The 19,489-nt window shown below is 41.3% G+C and overlaps 2 protein-coding genes across 2 annotated transcripts in view; one reads left to right on the forward strand and one right to left on the reverse strand.

The window, feature by feature from the left end:
- The window catches only part of onecut3a (one cut homeobox 3a), a 63,175-nt gene that overhangs the window by 19,982 nt on the left and 23,704 nt on the right, over positions 1 to 19,489 (forward strand). The window lies entirely within an intron of this gene.
- atp8b3 (ATPase phospholipid transporting 8B3) lies at positions 3,409 to 18,919 on the reverse strand. Its single transcript, XM_063466645.1, has 25 exons — positions 18,897 to 18,919; positions 18,675 to 18,742; positions 18,217 to 18,308; positions 17,977 to 18,090; positions 17,517 to 17,615; positions 16,888 to 16,949; positions 16,274 to 16,346; positions 15,964 to 16,034; positions 15,446 to 15,537; positions 15,190 to 15,348; positions 14,272 to 14,360; positions 13,992 to 14,185; positions 13,675 to 13,883; positions 11,882 to 12,070; positions 11,624 to 11,736; positions 11,054 to 11,221; positions 9,655 to 9,766; positions 9,451 to 9,526; positions 9,233 to 9,356; positions 7,600 to 7,825; positions 7,263 to 7,486; positions 7,089 to 7,172; positions 6,783 to 7,007; positions 3,790 to 3,928; positions 3,409 to 3,581 (listed from the first exon to the last, which is right to left on the reverse strand). Exons 1-25 carry the CDS (start codon positions 18,917 to 18,919, stop codon positions 3,409 to 3,411), a joined length of 3,198 nt encoding a protein of 1,065 aa, XP_063322715.1.

Below are 19,489 nucleotides of genomic sequence, written 5' to 3' on the forward strand. Positions count from 1 at the left end.
AAACTCCTCTCCTCCCAATCAATCGCATTCAATCTTCATTCCTCAGCTTGCGGTCCTCACTCGGGTCCTGAAACGTGTGTCTTGCTTTTCCAAAGACGGGCTGTTTACTTGGAGTTAATCACAGGGACACACTCAGACCTGAGCGGCCTTCCGATACCTGTACGTCTGTCTACATGCTTTCCTTCGGCCTGTGTACAATGTATATGTGTTCATTTGTACCTATGTGGAAGACTATTTCTATTTTCTGTTCCTTTGCTATGGGTTGCAGTATTTGTCATGCAAAAATCTGAAACCATTTCTTACTGACCGACCGACCGACCAACCGCAGTACCATGTGGCAACCGATCATCCCGCCTGAAGTGTCGTCCGCATCTACTGTCAAACAGCATATTCGTGTCATTTCTCTGTGGGATTGAATAGGTTGCCGGTGGGACTGATGTAGACACCCCCAGTCACACTGTGCTCTCCCTCTTCTGTTACCTGTTAATCAATCAGAACCAAGTGTCTTTGTGATGGTAGAAGACAATCAGTTTCAAAACAAGAAAAAAGGTAGAGAGAGGGCAGGCCAGAGGAAGGGAAGGACGGAAGAACAAAATCACGCGGAAAAGAGGCTCTCTGAATCGTGACATGCTGTAGTGCCCGACTGCCAAACGACTGCCCCACCAGCCCCACTCACTCGTTCATCCTTCCTCCCATCTCGACCAGATCTCACAGCTCAAACCCCTCGAACCGACGATCGCATGACCAGTTCCCCGCCACCATTGTAGTCCGACGCAGCAGTGCAAAAAAGAGCTGTGGTGCAAAGACCATGTTTCCCATCACCCACCACAATGTCCTGCTAATGTAATGACGATGTAACCAGCCGCGAGGAATTAAAAAATGGCTCCGGTTGGTGGCTTTTGCACAGAGAACTATGCAAACACCTGACCCCCCCAATCCTAATTGTTGCTGCTGGGTCAGAGTGTAACCCTCAACCCCCTCTCCCTTCCATCCGCGACATTTAAGCGCTCCCACTCATTTCGACCTTCACAGCCATTTACTCGGCCAATTAACCAATCCCATGAGCCCAGTGTGGGCGGAGTAACCCCAGTCACTCAGGTTATGGTGAGAGTGGCTGGGGACACAAGAGCACTACAGCATCCCATGTTTCACCACACTGAGATCACTTAACTTTACACGAACGCCCCAAACTGCCACTGACATCAAAATGGAGTCCATGCTGATGTTTGCAAGCCGATCCACCACACTCATGGCTCCATCGTTCTACAATGTTCGACTGTCTTTGTCCCCAGCGCCAAGGAAGGGCCACAATCAATGCAAAGACACTTACATTGTACCTACTTAAGTTTACAAAGTCGTCTGGAGATGGTGGCTTATATTGCACTCGGACAGACAGACAGACACACAAACAGACACAGGCACATGCTGGAGAGGGTGAGTCTGCCTTTTGAGAGTGTTTGCTGAAACCAAAGATGAAATCAGAGGTATGACAATCTGGCTGCCAAACCTAGAAGACAATGTTCAGCTCTACGGGTCCTGTGATTTCCCGGCTGTGTGGACATTCCACTTATTGCACTTAAACACACACACGAACACATGCGTACATGCACATACCCCAGCGTAAACCCATCACACACATCTCCACACCCACATAAACGAGGGAAAAACCCACTCACGTCTATTCAGAAAGCCTTTTTTCCCCTCCTCCCACTGCAGAAGCCGGAGAGCCTGTGGAGGACTTTTAGTTTCATTCTAGTTGAGACTTTTGAGAAGGAGAATAATCTGAGTAATAACTGTTACAGAAAAATAAAAACTTAAAAGGATAATATGGGTAAATTGCGTGTTTTGAAATAAATTAACAAATAAAACAATTGTAAAACAAGGCTATGCTGTCAGTTTATTGTGTTTGGTTCGATCCTCAAAGGAAATCCGCTGTAACCTCAGCAGATGGAGATTTGATTTTTACTCATATAAAAAGATTACCTCTGTTTGAACAGATCCAAAGTGCCAATGCGAAGATAATAAACAAGATTTATGATGCATAATATATTTTGTACATTATATCATTAACTTTATTTCAAAATAGTATCTGTACAATAGTGCAACAGAACTGCCCACAGAACCATACGCAAAACACTGAAAGACACAGAAAAGTTTGCTGCAGGAGCAGACGATACGTGTTATCTGTTACAAAATCTTTTAATGCAGCACTCCATTACGTATGTTTCACACAGTCAGTCGTTTTTCGCCTTCGAGACAGCACGGTTATGACTTGCAGTCACTTTCTCATGTGTGTCGCTGAGGTGATGTGGCGTCCGGACCCAGCTCCCTGAGAGACAGCATAAGAGGAACGGCGGAGAGGCGTCCCTCTTCTGAAACGAGTCCTCAGTTCCACTGACTGATGGGATACACTGTGGACCTGGGTCACAGAAAGGGAGAAACATATCAGCGACCGTTTACTTTATATAAAGTTTTTGGGGGTTTTTTGTGTGTTTCGTTTAACCCCAGAGTAACAAGAAACAGTGACAAAACTCAGTAAACTGAACCGGAGATGATGGCTGGGCATGTCAGCAGCAGCTACAACTGCAAGCATGATCTCCTTTCCGTCTCTAGTGTCTTCTTATCAAAGCTCCTTTTCTCTGGTCCTCTTTTCCCTCCTCTGTCTCTCACTCTCCCTCACCTCTGCTTTGGACTTGGGCACCAGCACAGCACCTGTAGGTAAGGTGTATCTGTGTCTCTGTGTTTTCAGTGATCGTGTGGCCTGTCCGGTTCCTGTCTTTTTCCTCAGGCGGCACACCTTGGGTGCATCGGCTCATCAGCATGCTGTACTCACAACCCCTTTGCCAACTCACTTCTCAACAGACTCTCTGTCAACCTCTGTGGTCTGAGGATCCCCTCGTGCTCCATGCAGCCTTTGTTGAATCCCATCTCTGATGATTTTCTGATCATCGCTGCAACTGCTGCATTATTCAGTAATTCTTTGAACTTCGCTCTCTGGTCTAGTGTACTGCATCTGGGTCTGCCAGTTCTTTGAAAATACGCTCACAATAAACTGCAGCACATGACTAGAAAACGATCAGATAATAATAGAGAAAGAATAACTTGAGATTGGTGGAGTTTTTACGAGCTGCTGCAGGTTGTTTGGCGTGGTATGTGCTGTGATTGTTGACTGTGAGGACAAAGTTTCTGTGTGTTTCCTGTCAAGAGCTGCAGTTTATGAATCTACAGTTTTTCTCAGTTTTTCTGACCATTTTTACACCTTCTCTCTTTTGACAGAGAGATGGCATAAACTGAGCAAACTGTGAAATATGGAGCATGACATTCAGTGACTCGAAACCTAAATGGACATACAATTTACATTTTTAGCTTTTCCTTTTGAGAAGTATTCCTTTTCAAACAGATACACCACTAGATCTTTCGTTCATACTCTCCCATGCACAAAAAGATCACCTTGTGTTTATCGTGGACATTGAGGATGACACTGAGGGCGTGAGCAGTCACTGAGGGCAAAACAGCTGTCCAGGCAACAAGCAGAGCTGTGAGCCATACAACCGGATCAGTGAAGGCGTAATCAGATGCACCTGATAAAAGGACAAACATAGAGCAATTATACCTTTAGACAGAAAGGGATAGAGAGCCACAATTTTCTAAAGGCAAATTGAAATCAGCTCCTTGTTGTTGCATGTTTTCTTTTTTGAGTTTTAGTCCAACGATGGGATGTTATGTCACAGCTTAAAGCAAAATCTCACAAGAGTGACAAAGAAATAATAATAGGCCTGTGCTGAATACCAAGAAATATATAGTCCTTGGGTGATTTCTCAAAAAGGAAGCGGTTGTGGGTGATCCTGGTACAGATGAAGAACAGCCCCACGGAGACAATTACAGCTGCTATGTTGAACTTGGTCCAGTGTCTGGTCAGCAGAATAATCTGAGACGTGGAAACACATTAAAGGATAAAAGTCCAACTGGATATATAGTACAGTGTTTATGTCAGAAAGGAGACCGAATAGTAAACATTTATATAATCATATAGTAAGTCTATACGAAATAACGGACCAGCAGATAGTTCAATTACTGTAAATAAAAATGAAATTATAATTAAGTTTTCTAAGGTTAGATCATTCCTATTTAGATCAGTGTTAGAAAAAAGCAATTAGAGCAATATATTATGTATTATATCAGAGCTGGTATGAGATTAAAAAAAATAATTGCGTTCTGATCACCAATGTTGGGCAAGTTACTTTGAAAAAGTAATTAATTATAGTTACTAGTCACTTCTTCAAAAAAGTAACTGAGTTAGTAACTGGGTTACAAGATTCTAAAAGTTAATAATTACTTGAAAAGTAACTGTTGCATTACTTTAAAAAAAGTTTCACTCTCTGGGGTCCAGGGTATAATTGCCCATTTTTAACAACTTTTGATGTTTCCTCTACATTTCACCTTTAAAAACTATTTACTTTGCCTTGTTTGGTATCATCCTTTTCAGCACAACCTCACGTCTGAATTTACAGTTATGTTTTTCATTTTGACATACTGTACTAACACAATTAATCTAAAATCAAAACATAAAATCCAAGTAGAAAAAGTTATATTTTTACAGTAACAACCACAAACATGTTTATTGAATCATATTTTATAACTTTAAATTCAAATATAAATTGTCAATTTTAAATGCATATGCACAAGTTTTGCAAACAACAAAGTTATTTGCAGCCATTTTCCTTTTACCCTTTTTTTTTTTAAACCATTTCAAACTATTTACAGAACAATCAGGTGTTCTGCATTCAATAAAATGCCACACAAATTATTTGTGCCACTCCAAAAAAACAATTTCTGTCCACTATAGTGGAGAACATCTCAGCCTGATACCTGCAGGTCTGACAGCAGGAGGTGTATCACTCCTCCTGTTTTCTACCTGGAGACAGCAGTCGCCTCACTGTTCTGACACTCAACAAAAAACTATCCACAACGCTACACACTAACTACACAAGACAACGTCTTGATGCATGCTCAATAATCCAGGTAAGTAAATCTCCAAAAGTTGATTCTGTTAATCTGGACGTAGCGTTTTCAGTGGGAGAAACGTTTCATCACTCATCCAAGTGACTTCTTCAGTCTCAGCTGACTGCAGGTTTCCCCAATCTTATAAACAGTACATTTGCATAATGACTGAAACCAGCCCACTGAAGGAACAAAGGGCTTGGAGGTCAGTTCCTTCATCATAATTATGCAATGCTCATGAGAATTTGCAGAATTCAGAATAAGAAACCTGCAGTCAGCTGAGACTGAAGAAGTCACTTGGATGAGTGACGAAACGTTTCTCCCACTAAAAAAAACGCTACATCCAGATGAACAGAATCAACTTTTGGAGATACACAAGACAACATATTAACTACACACTCCAAACACGCTAAACGTCACAAATTTCTCACATTTTAAAACTTGCTCTCTCTCTCTCTTTCCCCCTCTTCCTAAACAACCAAACATCATGTTGCCATATCATTTTTTGATTGGTCGACATGGTACATTTTTGCACCAAAATGAACGGGCTGTTTTTTGTTTTGTTTTTTTATTTTATGGTCATAAGCAGAGAGTGCTTTCTAGCGCTGTCCTTAAGACAGTAAACATGACGAAACTATAGAGGAAAAAAACGCCGTGTATATATTGTTTATTATGACTCTGGTTTTACGTGGTATATATCACCTTGTTGCTTTGTCATCTTAAAGTGGTCATGTGATTGGCTTACCACGACTACTATATTCTTCCTCAACCAAACAGCAGCATTAATGCGATTGTTTTGCCCCCTTAGCTCCAGGTGTTGTGCCAAAAAGTGATCGTCTGCCAGAAAGTGACTGCCTTCAGCGGGAGCGCGCGCAGCTGCTTAAAGCTGTAGTGCCCAGATTACTTACGTAGACAGCTACTTCCCTGCAACTGATAGAAGGTGCGGTAAGCTGAAGACAGCTTCAACCGTCCTTTTGTTGAAAAATAGTAATGCGACCCCACCGCATTTTCTTGTTAGTAACGGTAACAGCGTTGTAACGATAGCAATAGTAATTAGAGTTACTAGTTAGATTACTCGTTACTGAAAAAAGTAACGCCGTTACTTGTAACGCTATTCCCATCACTGCTGATCACACATGGCATTTCAAGTACATATTATGTATTTGTTACTGATAACCAAACATAGCGGTCACTTTGTCTTCATTCCCAGGATGTCAGACACTGTTGTCACATCAAAGCCCCAGGTGTCTCAGAGATACGCCTAAACTGTCCTTTGATAATGGTGCCATGACGCCTCTGACACATCAGTAATCAGATAGATTTCACTCCTTCTCATTTATGAAAACCTTAGTGTCATCAGCTCCAGGGTTGTATGTGTGAATGGCCGCATTTTAAATGGTCGACCGACTGTGCTTTCAAAGCTCACAGTCCTGTTATACGGACCACAAACCCACTACATTTTTAAAAGATGGTTAAAATGTATTTTTTTTTTTAAATGATCACTTTCAAATGATTAAATATGTATTCCAACAGTGGCTATAGATGAATAGGTAATTAATTATAAAACATTTTGTAAACATTATCAAGTTTTCATAACATAACATTCACAAAAAACTTAATTAACTATCTACAAAACATTTAACCATGGTTATTATAAATATAAATCAATTAAAAATGTTACACTTTCTGTTTCACTGTGACAACTGCATCTATGAAAGAAGAATAGAATAGCCCTTTATTGTCATTGCCCATGTACACACAAAACCATAAGACATCCTGACCTCAATCGTGGCAGTGAACGTAACTGCCATGGAAACCGTGATCGCCATCGTCTGGTAGTCAAAGACCGTGTTGTCGAAAACGCCGAGCGGGATGAAGACGAAAACGAGCGATGCATACACAGCATGCAGGAGTGACAAGGTCAACTTGAGGGGGCTCAGGAGCTCATGTCTCTGTCCACACTTGTACAACTCGGGAAATTTTAAGCTTTTTTCTGCGCTGACATCCTAAAAAAGAAAGAGGCGATTTTTATTGTTTAGACATTCACACTTATCTTCTTTTAGTTTAACATAAACTCTCCAGCTCACCTGTTCAAAAAAGGCCAGGCAAAGAATTGGGTATGCACTGTAGAAAACCGTGTATAAAGCGATGAACCATGTTTCATACAGAGACTGTGAGAGAAACATAATTTTTTGAACCTCACTTCATGACGTGACTATAAGCCTTTAACTGGCATAATTTAATATCTGTTTTTGTCTAACCTGAGCACTGAAGCCATTGAAGAAACCAAACCATAGATGCACAAGGGCAAAACTGCAGGTCTTAAACAGGAAATAGCGCAAGAAGAGGGAAATGCGACGGTAGGACCAGCGGCCATGGACGAGAAGCAGCCGCTGCAGAAATCTGAACTGGGCCAATGCAAAGTCTGCATTCTGCACCGCCTGACCTCCCTCCACTCCTGCCAGACCCACACCAACATGAGCCGCTGGTGTTGAGGAGAGAGGAAGGAGGCAAATGTTAAAACATGAACACAAATGATCAGTGCACACTGATTTATTTTTACTTTTTTATATTGTAGAACTACAAATAAACCCTTACTCTTGATCATATTGACATCATTGGCACCATCACCAATGCTCATGGTCACTGAGCTGGTATGTTTTCTCACCAATGTGACGATTTCGGCCTTCTGTGCAGGTGTTACGCGGCAGCACAGGACAGACTGACAATGTTCTGCCAGGCTCATGAATGTGGCCCCCCATTCTGGCCTCTGGTCAAACTCTGTCTGGGGAAAACAGACCCAAATGCGTAGATGCGGGGGAGACTTAAATAACAAAGTCATTTATTATGGCTGATGCAAAGTCCAAGATACAAAATCCAAAAGGCAATAGACTCAAAGAGGAGGTTAATAGATGCTCAGACAAAGAGTGAGGGGAAGGACTGGACTATTTATACACAAGAGGATAATCAAGGAAGCAGGAACAGGAGGGTAATGAGACAAAACTGAGCTTAATTTAGACAGAGACAGAGGGGGGAGTAAAACTAAAGGTATCAAACAGGAGAGAAGTCACAAAGTAAAGCAAAACGTGATCAAAAATAACGAACAAGGAAAGACAGAAATTTGAACTTTACAGAGGAGATAATGCAGGAAGAAAACACAGAGGAAATGAGAAACTCTTTAAATACAAGCAGTAACTAACGCAAACTGAAGGCACAAGTACTAGTGAATAAATGAAGATCAAAGCTAAATGATCAACAAAACTAAGAACCGAGAAACTATGAAGGAACCAATCAGAATTTTAAAAAAACAACAAATCCAGGCTTAATAATAAACAAGAACTGAAATAAAGAACCCTAGACCTGATAGTAACAAACAGAAGTCTTTCTAGAGTTTAAAAAATTACTTTAATCACCTCACTGTACAAAACCCTACAACAAAACCCAGACACGAAGACAAGCTGACCTAAAACTTAAAGCAAAGCGAGAATAGGACGTGTTCCCTGCTTAGCTGAATCATTACAAGCGTGCATATGTCCAGTGTTTTCTTTTTTTAATGTAATTCATCCTCAGAGATTACATTCTTTGTTTTCAGTGTAATTTTATGTTTTCCTCCCCTCCCTGTATGACTTTTTTGTTGTGAGTATTATCTGTTACAAATAAACGTATATATGAATAAACTTATACTAATCGTTCACTCGCTGGTCCCACGTCTTCATTTTAGGTTTGACAGTGATTTAGTAGATAAAGGTGAATGGCTTAGACATGAAGTGAGCTAGGGGAAGGCCTCGGAGGGGACTGGCGGCGGCTCCCGGGCCTTGCAGATACCCATGTACTAACTAGAAATGAATGAGTTAAAGAATTGAAAAGGGGAGACAGGGTGAGGCACGTAAACGAGAACGAACAGTTTGTAGAAGTGGGGGCGCAAATATAGATGAGAACTGGAAGCAGCGTGTTTGGAGGTGTGGTCCCGCTCCTGAAATTCAGATAATTTATCTCCAATTAATGTAAAACTAATGATTTCTTGTTTGATCATTCCACTGGGCGCAAGAAGTTAGTCCTAAAAGAAGAAGAAACAGAAGAATCTACTGCTCAACACCTTTTAATATCGCCTCTCCATGTCTCTGCAGAATACAACTTCTCATGAAACCAAATCGTCCGCAAATCATAAGATAGAATTTGTCCTTTACAAAACTTTACATTGTCTATGTATAGCACAGGTCGGTGTGTTTACCAGCTCAGGTCCGGTGAGGACCACGGAAGTCTTTGCTACAGCCATCTCCTTGTCTACAGCCCACAGCTCTGTCTGTCTGGGCTTAAAGAAACTGACCCGTGGATCTGGGGACTGGAGTATCTGTCTGCAGGGGCAAACAAACAAAGATCAATGGGATGGTGTGAGTGTGTGTATGTGCATGTGGTTGGATGTGTCTGTGTATTTCTAACACTGCTAACCTCAGCTCCTCCCATTCTACTATTCTGCTATCAGGATCCAGTAGTTTGCAAGAATATCCAATATTCACTGCAGTCTCTACAAACACAAGGAAAGAAGTCGCAGATGGAATTAGAATAACACATAAACCACAGTGAAACTTTATTTTTATGACACGTTCAGAATTTATGCCATGCTCCTTGTCGTGTCACAGCTTATCATAATACCTTTTTTGTCTCCAGTCAGCACCCATACTTTAATCCCGGCCTCTTGAAGTAGAGCAATGGTTTCAGGCACTCCATCCTGAAGTCGGTCCTCTATTGCTGTCACCCCCAGCAGCTAAAGCAAGACTTAATTTCAGCATCCATACAGCATATTCACATTTTTAAATATTACATACATATTTCATACCACAAAGTTCTATGACTGTGCCCATAAAAGTATGAAACCAGCCCTTTACATTAGACTAAAAACTTCAAGTTTGTGTCTAACACAGCTGCTTTCTGGGGAAGAGTTACTACCTGTGCATTTGTGCGTGCCCTAGATCTCCTGCATTGTGTTGGAACAGACACCCTTCAAATTGATTATCATTTTAGAGAAGCAACCAAAGTCACAGTGAGGAAGACTGTATTGCTGCAGGCAATAATGTTATCAATGTGTTGTGTGCTTGTTGCATGCACCGCAGTTCATGCAGTTTCCACAAAATAGTGATGCAGCAGAGAGCAGCCTGAGAATAAACAACACCATCACAAACTACCAGACTTTCAAACATCCCCAGTGTTTGTTATCTCAATTAACTGTCTACAAATATCTCTCAAAGGTATGTTTAAAAATGCAGTTTATTGAACAGTTTCTGATGCATAAAGTGCAAGAACACTGCAGTGTTTTGCCTCAAATCCTCATCCAGTTAACCTCTCAGCTATGAGGGGAAATACACAAAAAGCTTACGGGTCTGACCTGTGACTTTTGCCCCCTTTACTGATGCAGGCAAATTTACTGTTTTTAGCTTGTGGTGATAATGCTGAGTGGACTGTGGTCAGTCAACAGTTTCTTGCAAACCTAGTGCAGTTTGGTTAGACGTTTAATCACTTACAAACATGCTTCAAGTGAGTAATCTATTTGCTGTTACTAAACCAAACAATGGGCAATAAAAATAATAAACAAATATAGATAAAAAGAAACACATTTGCATTTTAATATAGAATATTTTAAATATTACGAAACATAAAAAGTAAAAAATTTAAATTTTGGACGTCACAGTGGAACTCTGTTTTGATGTGCTGAGCGTGGTAGCACAACTCATGACTGACCTCAAGCTTTGCATGAGATTCATTCACTGAAAATGGTGTATGGTGAAACCAGACCTTTGTGATTGTAGTCTAAAGATGTATGACTACATCAGAGTCAAATATAATGTGAGAAACTTAGTGAAGTTTAACCTTATAAAACAGGTTAAACAGATTTTAACGAAGAAAAAAATATTTGAATCAGTCTGCGCTCAGCTCCACAAATGCAAAAATAAATTTTGGGGAAAATAAAGGGCTGAAATCTTTAAGCATTAACATTATTAGAACCCTTTAAATGAAGAACTGACAATATATAAAACCTCACTGAGCACGAGCCCACCTGCAGGTCCATTTCCATCTCGTCATATAATTTTTCCAGCAGCGCGTCACGGTCACAGGTCGCCATGGTGGCAGACTGAGCCAGAGTTTTGTTCCACTGCTCCCATGATGCTTCAGGAACAGATCGAACCGCAATGCACAGTGTCCGGAGACAGGCCTCGGCAAACAGCTGACAGAAGATAAGTTAGATTGGTTTTTGATAGGCTCGCGTTATTTACTGAGTAATCCTTCAGGCAGAACTGGAAGAAAAAAAACAAGCGATAATCAGGGATGCCTCAGCTATCTCATTAGCTAGTAACGACTGGTTGGACCCGTTCTTGAAAACCTACTAATCATTGATTAAGAGCCTTCAGTATAGTGTGTAGATGGTTTGATGATGTGACAAATGATAACTGTAGTGGAAGATAATGTAGTTTAAGTCCGTGTAGACTTGTACACATCGCAGTCACAGAAATTTGAGAGCAAATGCAGAGTACGTGATAACTGTTAACAGGACGGAAAAAACATTACGTTAATTTAGCTTAGCATAATGATTAAAAACAGGATTAATAGCAAGAGGGAAATGCTTTACCTCTAGAGCTCTTTCAGTCCTTTCCTGATGTGGAGAGTCCTTCTGCAGTCTCTCCAGGATCACTATATCTGCCCCTTTACAGTACAACTTTATTCCACCTTCTGGCTCCCGCACTAAAGGCAAAAAACCCCTCTTAGTATGGACTAAACAAAAGGATGTCTAAGAAATAACAAAAGGCTGTTTCACTTAGAATCAAACCTGTGTGAGCCAAATGAAAAAAGCTATTATATGCGTGTGTTTAACAAGAGCTGCTCTCACCCAATACAGACATGCGTCTTCTCTGACTGGTGAAGTCCAGCAGTGCAAGGAGCTGATACCTGCGAGTGACGCCCAGCTCTGAGACAACAATAAAATCTCTCGCCCTAGAAAGAAAGACCCAGCCCAGCTCTCTGGCAGCACCAACAAGTGCTTCCTCATCTGGGGACGCAGCCTGGTAAACTGGAGTCTCTGTGGGAACGCGGTTAGTGCACAAAGGAGGAAAACATGTTGTCTTCCAGAAAAGGACCACAGTTATTCTGCCATGCACATTCAGATTAGTGATTTACGGGTTTTCTTAGATAATAGCAGAGAAAAAAACCTTTAATCTTTATTTAACTTTAGTTAAGTTGAAAAAATTCACAACTTAGGTAAAAAACATTACGGACTCACGACATGTGCAAAGCCTTACTTTTCTTCCACTCTGTCATGACAGTATGGCATAAAGCCAGCGCTGTAAGGAACTGTCTGCTGAGCGGACACTGGTTCCCTCTAAGTCTGTCCACGAGGGCTGGGGCTGACATAAACAGGCCACCACGGGAGAAGGGATTCCAGCTTAAATCCATGGGCTGCCCAAAGGCGGGGAAAGAGGCAGAATATAAGATGATATCATTTCAAACATATACTGAAGGATCTTTAGGGAATACCTTAGAATAAGGTTAAGTACATATAAAGAAGTGTAATTGTTTACCTCTACATCCTCTGCCCTGACTGAGGCATCACCTGTAAATGTATAAAATAAGACATTTATTTATTTATTAATATATATGTTTTAAAGGAAAAAAAAAGAAAGTTTGTCATCTGTGGTGAAAGTTGGTATTAATATTCTCCTGTGGTGGTGAATGTTGGGGTTACTGTTGCACTGAGCATGTTAGGAGTCTCCGCTGGTCTTTCTCGAGGGATGAGGTTTATGATGTAAGCATCTTTCCCCAGAGTCGTCTTTGTTCAACTGTAAATCTTTGCTGTCTAATTTGAACTTGAACGTTACCTTGTACGAGTTTTTAATGAAGGAAATTGCTGCAAATAATAACTCAGCATGTAACCTCACACATTACTGGCACAGGCTGTACTGTTGGACCATTAGTTGTTAACAAAGTATTGTTAGGGGAACAAACTGTGTCATTGCTGCTAAAGTTGTGTCACGCTGATGAGAAAAACTGTTTTAAAGCTTTCGTGTGTGACTTTGTATCAGCGGCTGAGCAACAAACACAAAAATGCCAAAACAAAACTGCAGTTCTTTCTGTGCTACTTCTGTGCTACTTTAAGCTGACTCCAAAAGTGAGTTTAAATGCCAATTTTATTAATATAGCACATTTCACTATATCTAAACTCATTGCGCTTAACACAGAAGATAAAAACATAAAAACCTTTGTGGGTTTACAAAGCCTTGAGGAAGTGCGAACAGCAAAAATAAAATAACAATTGCCATACTTTATGACATTAACCAAAATTGCTAATCTTAACTGACAACTTCTATCTCTCAACCAATCCAGACATGGTGGCTTCATCCAAATAAAAACTGCATAACTGGGCACTTTGCAATTACATTTTAAAACACAGATTCTAAACATCTGTGCAAAATCATCTGATGTATTCTCTGTTAATGAGTTTTGCTTTTGTAAAGCAGAGTATTTGGCTTGTCCAAACATCCACCTGCCCATGTGGCATGACCAGAACATGTATTGGTGTGGCCTGCTTTAAGCTGAAAATTTAAAATATCACATTAAATATAGTGTTTTGTTTAGTCACGACACACTCTCAGTTCAGTAATCTGTAAAAGAAGGAGCTCTTGTTACCATAGATTTCCCCAGCTATGCAGCATTGTCTGACGAGCAGGCGATTCTGGGTTAGTGTTCCAGTTTTGTCACTCAGCAGGTATCCCACTTGGCCGAGCTCCTCGTTCAGTGAGGTATTCCTAGCCTGAGCCGGTTTGTCTGCCTGCTGCCAATACATCTCCAAATCCCAGCCAATAAACAGGCTGTGGACCGTGTGGACCAGCTCAAACCTGCAGGCACACACATGCATGCATAGTAACCCAGCGCACGCACACAGATGTGCATACCCAACTTTCTCCCCACCCACAAATGATTGCAGTATTGTAGATGGAACTAACGAGATGTAGAGGGCTATAGGCATGGCTGGGCTGAGAAGGATGATGTAGCTCCAGTAGACGAGGAATCCGGTGTAGACAGCATTGCTGTTAAACACCAGAGCAGACAGAACGCCATTCCGTCTCATGAGCTGAGCAGAAAACACGCCGCTGCCAATGGCAAGGAACAAAGCTGCCAGCAGCACACACAGGACTATCTAGACAGAGCACAGACACACAGGGTATATAAAAACTGCAGAAAAATGTCTCATGGTTGTTATTCTCATGCCCTCCATCCACTCACCCCCATCACCACTTTGTTAAAAACTTTTTCCATCTGAGTCCTCTTCAGTTTCACTTTCCCGCTGTTCCTCAGGATCTTGGTGTCTGCGCCTGCCGTTAAAAACACCACTATTAGATGCTATTGCCGACCGGGCTGATTGAGTAGACGGTCAAGCAGCCAGAGGGTAAGAGTTCAAGCCCGCGTGTCAACAAGCTCCTGCTGATGTGCCCTTGAGCAAGATGCTGAATTCCTAGCAGATCCGGGGGTTTCTGACCCCGGTGCAGGGAGGTCAGGGGAAGAGAGAGTTTTTCTTTGCAGAGATCAATAAAGTATCACATTATGTTTTCCGACGATGCTGTCTCAATCTCACAGACTGTGGAAAGTCGCTGAACTTTGTGTGCAGAAATGACAAAACCATTCTAGGGCAGAAAACTGATTCCAACTCAGCCCTACAACAGCAACAACATGCAAGCTTTGATGGAAGCAGGTTATGTCGAGTGTGAGTTTACTTAGAGTTATTGTCAGGCTTAACTGGGGTTACACCAGTGGACAGCTTCAGATTAATAGTATGAAACTCATCTCTGAATAAATTTGATGTATTGATCTGCTTAACCAGAACAGGAAGGGTCAAAGCTATGGGATCAGGGACACTTCTGCCTCATCCAATAATATCAAATCAATGATGACTTAAAAGACAGGGAGAGCCTATAATCTGCCAGACGCCCACAGCTATAAGAGTGAGGTACTCAGGACCATAATTAGCAGTAGATTGTATTCCTCATAATAACATTTGTCATTGAAGTGAGTGGAGGCAAGAGTGCAAGGTGAAGATAGCAGATCTGGGAACATTGTGTAAAAGTGATATCGCTGTGCACTAAAGTAACAGTTTTCTGAACACAGATGACATCGTTCCACTCCTCTTTCCCATCTAAAGAGTACCGGTGTAGATGACCAAGCCGTACGCAAAGGCTGTGTTGCGTAGGACTGTTCCCCTCAGCAGGATGTGCTCACTGTCCAAGAGGAGACCCTCTCCGCCCCACTGCAGCTGACCTCTGAAGGTGTACAAGCGGTTGTTGGGTTCCTCACAGCGTACAACACCTGGAAAAAAGATACATCACATTAGCTCTCACTTAATATTCGGTTTTATAAATGCACAGCTGAAATCTGCATTTTTAATAAAAATAGGTTTATTCACCATCAAAGGCACTAAGGGCCTCCTCTGAGGGATTAGAGGTCAGCTCATCGTGTGTAGCACTGAGTGCCTGTCGATACTTGAGGTTGGTTTCTCTAAATGAAGAAAAAAACTTTAGTGTTCATTACAAAGTCAAAGAAAAAAGCATCAATACACCGAAAACACTGATAGTTAATTTTTAGTTATATGGATGAGGGCAGTCGTACGGTCTTAATTCTGTAGTTTATGAGTTCAATAAAGGACGATTTGTATGTACTGATGCATATAATCACACCTCTGCCTCCTCTATTAATAAAGATGTTACATTTATGTCATGTTTTCAAATTTTCTCCTTCACAAACATTTTCTGACGTCCATATTTGAAGCATTTTTATTGTCCTGTTCAAACACTTAAAAAATGTATCATTACTGTTACTGTCTACTTTAAGCATCATAAACGTTTCTGCATTTACATCAGTGTGTGTGGTGCCTATACATTTTAAGAGAATTATTCAGGGACCGGACTGATTATGTCTTTTTACCCATCTATATCAGCCGTCTCCACGTAACACAGACTGTGAGGCTCTGAGCTACACAAAAGAAGAAGATCGGCCTGGGTGGGAAAACAGAAAACATTAAAACAGAGCAGAGAGGGTGATGAGGGCGAAGGTGTGGAAACACAAACTGACACAAAGCACGCACTAAATCCAGTTTGATCCAGCTATCCTAAGAATATACTGGTTTTTTACCATGTACTGTATTTTCTAACAATATTATTGTTATTATATTCTCGAAACAAGGACAAATAAAAATTGCTGCACATTTCTACATTTTATGAATCAAGAAGCTCACTGGGAAGACTTGGTCTTTGTGGATCCGCAGCACATCCCCCACACACACGTCTTTCCAATTCTTCATTTGAAAACTGAGACAGAGAACAGACGAGAACTGAGTAATTGAGAAGAAAAAACCTTTTTGAATGATTTTCTAGACAAATTCAAGCAAAATGTTTTCAAAAGCAACACATGAAAACATAATTAGTAACCAACATTCAAATTAAAGTTTTGTTCAGGGCAGGAATTTACAGATTCATACTGTTTACTTGCAAAAACAATGACTCATCTTTACACTGGTTGTGTTTTTTGTGCATTTAGCTTGTTAGTTCTTTGTAGGACAGCGATGACTGCATGAAATAGTACAATTCTTCTGTAATATGTGTAATATCTGCAACATAATATTCTCAGAAACAGCAGAAGTTAAAAAACATGCGTCATTAAGAGGCTGGTCATAGTTCTTATCTTTCAATAAGTGGGGAAACTGCTCAGTGCATTTGCCCTGCTCTAATGCGTAAACGGGACTATCATGGGATTCACTCATTCACACTTCATTAGAGATTCATTAGAGGTCTGTTTCAAAGTGGAGATGTGTTGGCTCCTGAGAGAATAACCCCCTGTCTTTGTCCTTACCTTTGGGAAATGAGAATGTCACAGGGTCTGGAGTTAATCTCAGAGTCACTGCGTCTTCTTGCCTGTATCGGATGTAGGGAGAGAAGGACAGAGACAGATGGAAGGAAAGTAAAAGAGAATGAGCAATTGCTGGGAAGCATGACAAGGGTGGAGGGTAAGAGTGATGGACAAGGAGCAAGCGAGAGGGAGTGAGGGTGGCCATGAAAGGTTGAGAAGAAAAGAGGAGAAAGGAGAAATGCCATTACGGGGCTCTACAGTGACACCAGCTGGGAGATTTACACCCTCCACTAAATGATTAGTCAATAGAGAGGGGTCAAGCAAGCATTTCACCCAGAGCTGTTAACGACCGTAACTCAGCGATGCACTTAACCAGGGAATTCTCCATGCAAAACATCACGCCCGTATTTAAAAGGAAAGGCTTTAATGATGGGAGAGAAAATTAATGCTACTGGGATGACTGGTTCCGTCAATGAGAAGAGGACAAGGAGTCAATGAGGACAATGAAGGAGAGAAACGAGTAAGTGGCATGGGCATAAAAGCATGCGTGAGCCCGGTCACATACTTATATTCAAACTCCTGCATCTGTGTGAGCGGAAACATGGAGCTCAGAGAGGGATGGGCAGCCTCACCATGTCATTGCTGAGGTCTTTCAGCCCTCTCAGTGAGAGAATGGAGATCAGCGGGATGATGGTGATGTACCATGGTACTGATGAGATGGCAGGCACACACTTGAAACCACATGCAAACACAAGCACGCGTCAGCCACATCATCCAGGTAAAGTTCCTCCACCATTATTATAAACTATGCAAAATGCTTGCAAATGACTGCTGAGTTAAGTTCAGTTTGACAAGCTACATTAACCAAATACGAGCTGGTTTGTGATCACTCTCACTGGTAAAAAAAAAAGAAAAAAAAAGTGAATTATAGAAAATTAGCAGCAGGCTATATCAGGTGTAAAATGTAAAAACGTCAGCATATTAAATTATGCATTTGTTAAAGCTGAGCTGACAGAAGCACACAAAGCAGGATTTTTGGATTCATAGCATGTAAAAACAAAGCGAGACGCCGCAGCAGAGCCTTCATCTGACCTGCAACACCATGATGAGGAGATAATAGACATTGGCTGCTCGCTGGAACTGTTCAAATAGCGTCAGGGGCAGGAACGTCAAGGGGGTGTACTTGTAGCTGCGCACCACATTGTCCTGGCAACCGATGTGGAGAGCCATGGAGAGGGGCAGGAAGAAGACACACATGCAAACATCAGCGCATCAGCCTGACTCTGAATGTATCAGCAGGTGTAAGGTTTTCGTGTGGGATGGCTGACTCACAGCGGATCTCCCCCAACGGAAGCACAGAAAGGATTTCTTCTGTTTTGGTTTGTGGTAGTGGCGGCTGTTTGCTCTCACCTCCCATGTGAAGCCTGTCAGAAAAACTCTGTGATCTCAGACAACATTTACATAAAGTGATTTTTATGAGTCATTTTTAACAGTGATTACAGATGCAAAGAAGTTCCTGCACTGTGCGTTGTCATGCAGGTGGATGCTGTGTAGTACCTCTGTCAGTCCCCTCCTCATATCCCCCACTTAGAGTCTTAAGAAAGTTTAAAAAATACTCAAACAACATCTGCTAAAGAAACTTTATCTACTATAAGAAAAAAAAATCAACGTGGATGTGAAGCATGCAGATCAAAATGGAAAACCAACTGCATTCCTTTCTTGGCGGATCTTATGAACACAGATATGAATACGATGTCTGAAATAAAGTACAAAGATCAAAAGAGACATACCAGATTCAGCACTTTCATTGACCATGATGTTGATGAAGACTTGGACGCTTGTAGACTCCTGTTTGCTGCTACACAAAGTAGAAATCACAATGACATGGCAACTGAAATATGTTTTATCAGCAGACATGCAAACTCATCGCAGTTCACTGACCACACAGGCAGCAATTTGATCTGAGTAGGGCTGAGCTCATCAAAATAACCTATTGGAAAAGTAGATTTCACCTTCTTTCACCTTCTTTCACCATGTTTACGGGAAAAAAAACAAAAACAGAAACATATTTACACTTGAAAAAACACCCAGTTAGAGAGGAGATGATAAATGGTATGGAATGGCCACAGCAGGAATAATGGTTTATTTTATTTAATCATTTGAATATTATTGTGTATCCAATGGATACAGGGGATGTGCTGTGGGACGTTCAAAACCTTCGGTAGCACCTTCTTGGTTTATCAGTCGTGTACTTACACTGTGTTATGTTACTGCTGATGTGCTGATTTAAAAAGACTACATAGTTCTCTGTAAAGCGTACTCATACTTGATTAACTACACTGTGGCATAAACAGGTTACTAAGGCAACCTGAGGGCAACAGCAGGCTGACACATGTATGATAAAATACTGAGACGAGTACCTGATCTTCCTGCTGAATCTGGAAGCTAACGAGCAGTCCTGGTGAAAGAGGCTCGAGGATGTTCGGATCCAACCAGCTGCATTAAATCTGCAAAGTTTTACTAAAACAAAGACAAAACAGACTCATCAACAGAAGATTTATATGCTAAATTTTACCTGTTGCTAAGTAACAACCATCTGAGCCTT

Source organism: Pelmatolapia mariae, linkage group LG23 (genome assembly GCF_036321145.2).
Source record: "Pelmatolapia mariae isolate MD_Pm_ZW linkage group LG23, Pm_UMD_F_2, whole genome shotgun sequence".
Lineage (NCBI taxonomy): Eukaryota > Metazoa > Chordata > Actinopteri > Cichliformes > Cichlidae > Pelmatolapia > Pelmatolapia mariae.

What these genes read in the sequence shown, in the direction of transcription:
- atp8b3 (XM_063466645.1), bottom strand. Translation starts at nt 18,919, where the DNA reads ATGGTGAAAGAAGGTGAAAGAAG. An exon ending in ACAAAGACCAAGTCTTCCCA is followed by an intron (nt 16,035 to 16,273) that starts GTGAGCTTCTTG and finishes TTTCCCACCCAG; the next exon opens with GCCGATCTTCTTCTTTTGTG. An exon ending in CATAGCTGGGGAAATCTATG is followed by an intron (nt 12,071 to 13,674) that starts GTAACAAGAGCT and finishes GCGTTCCCACAG; the next exon opens with AGACTCCAGTTTACCAGGCT.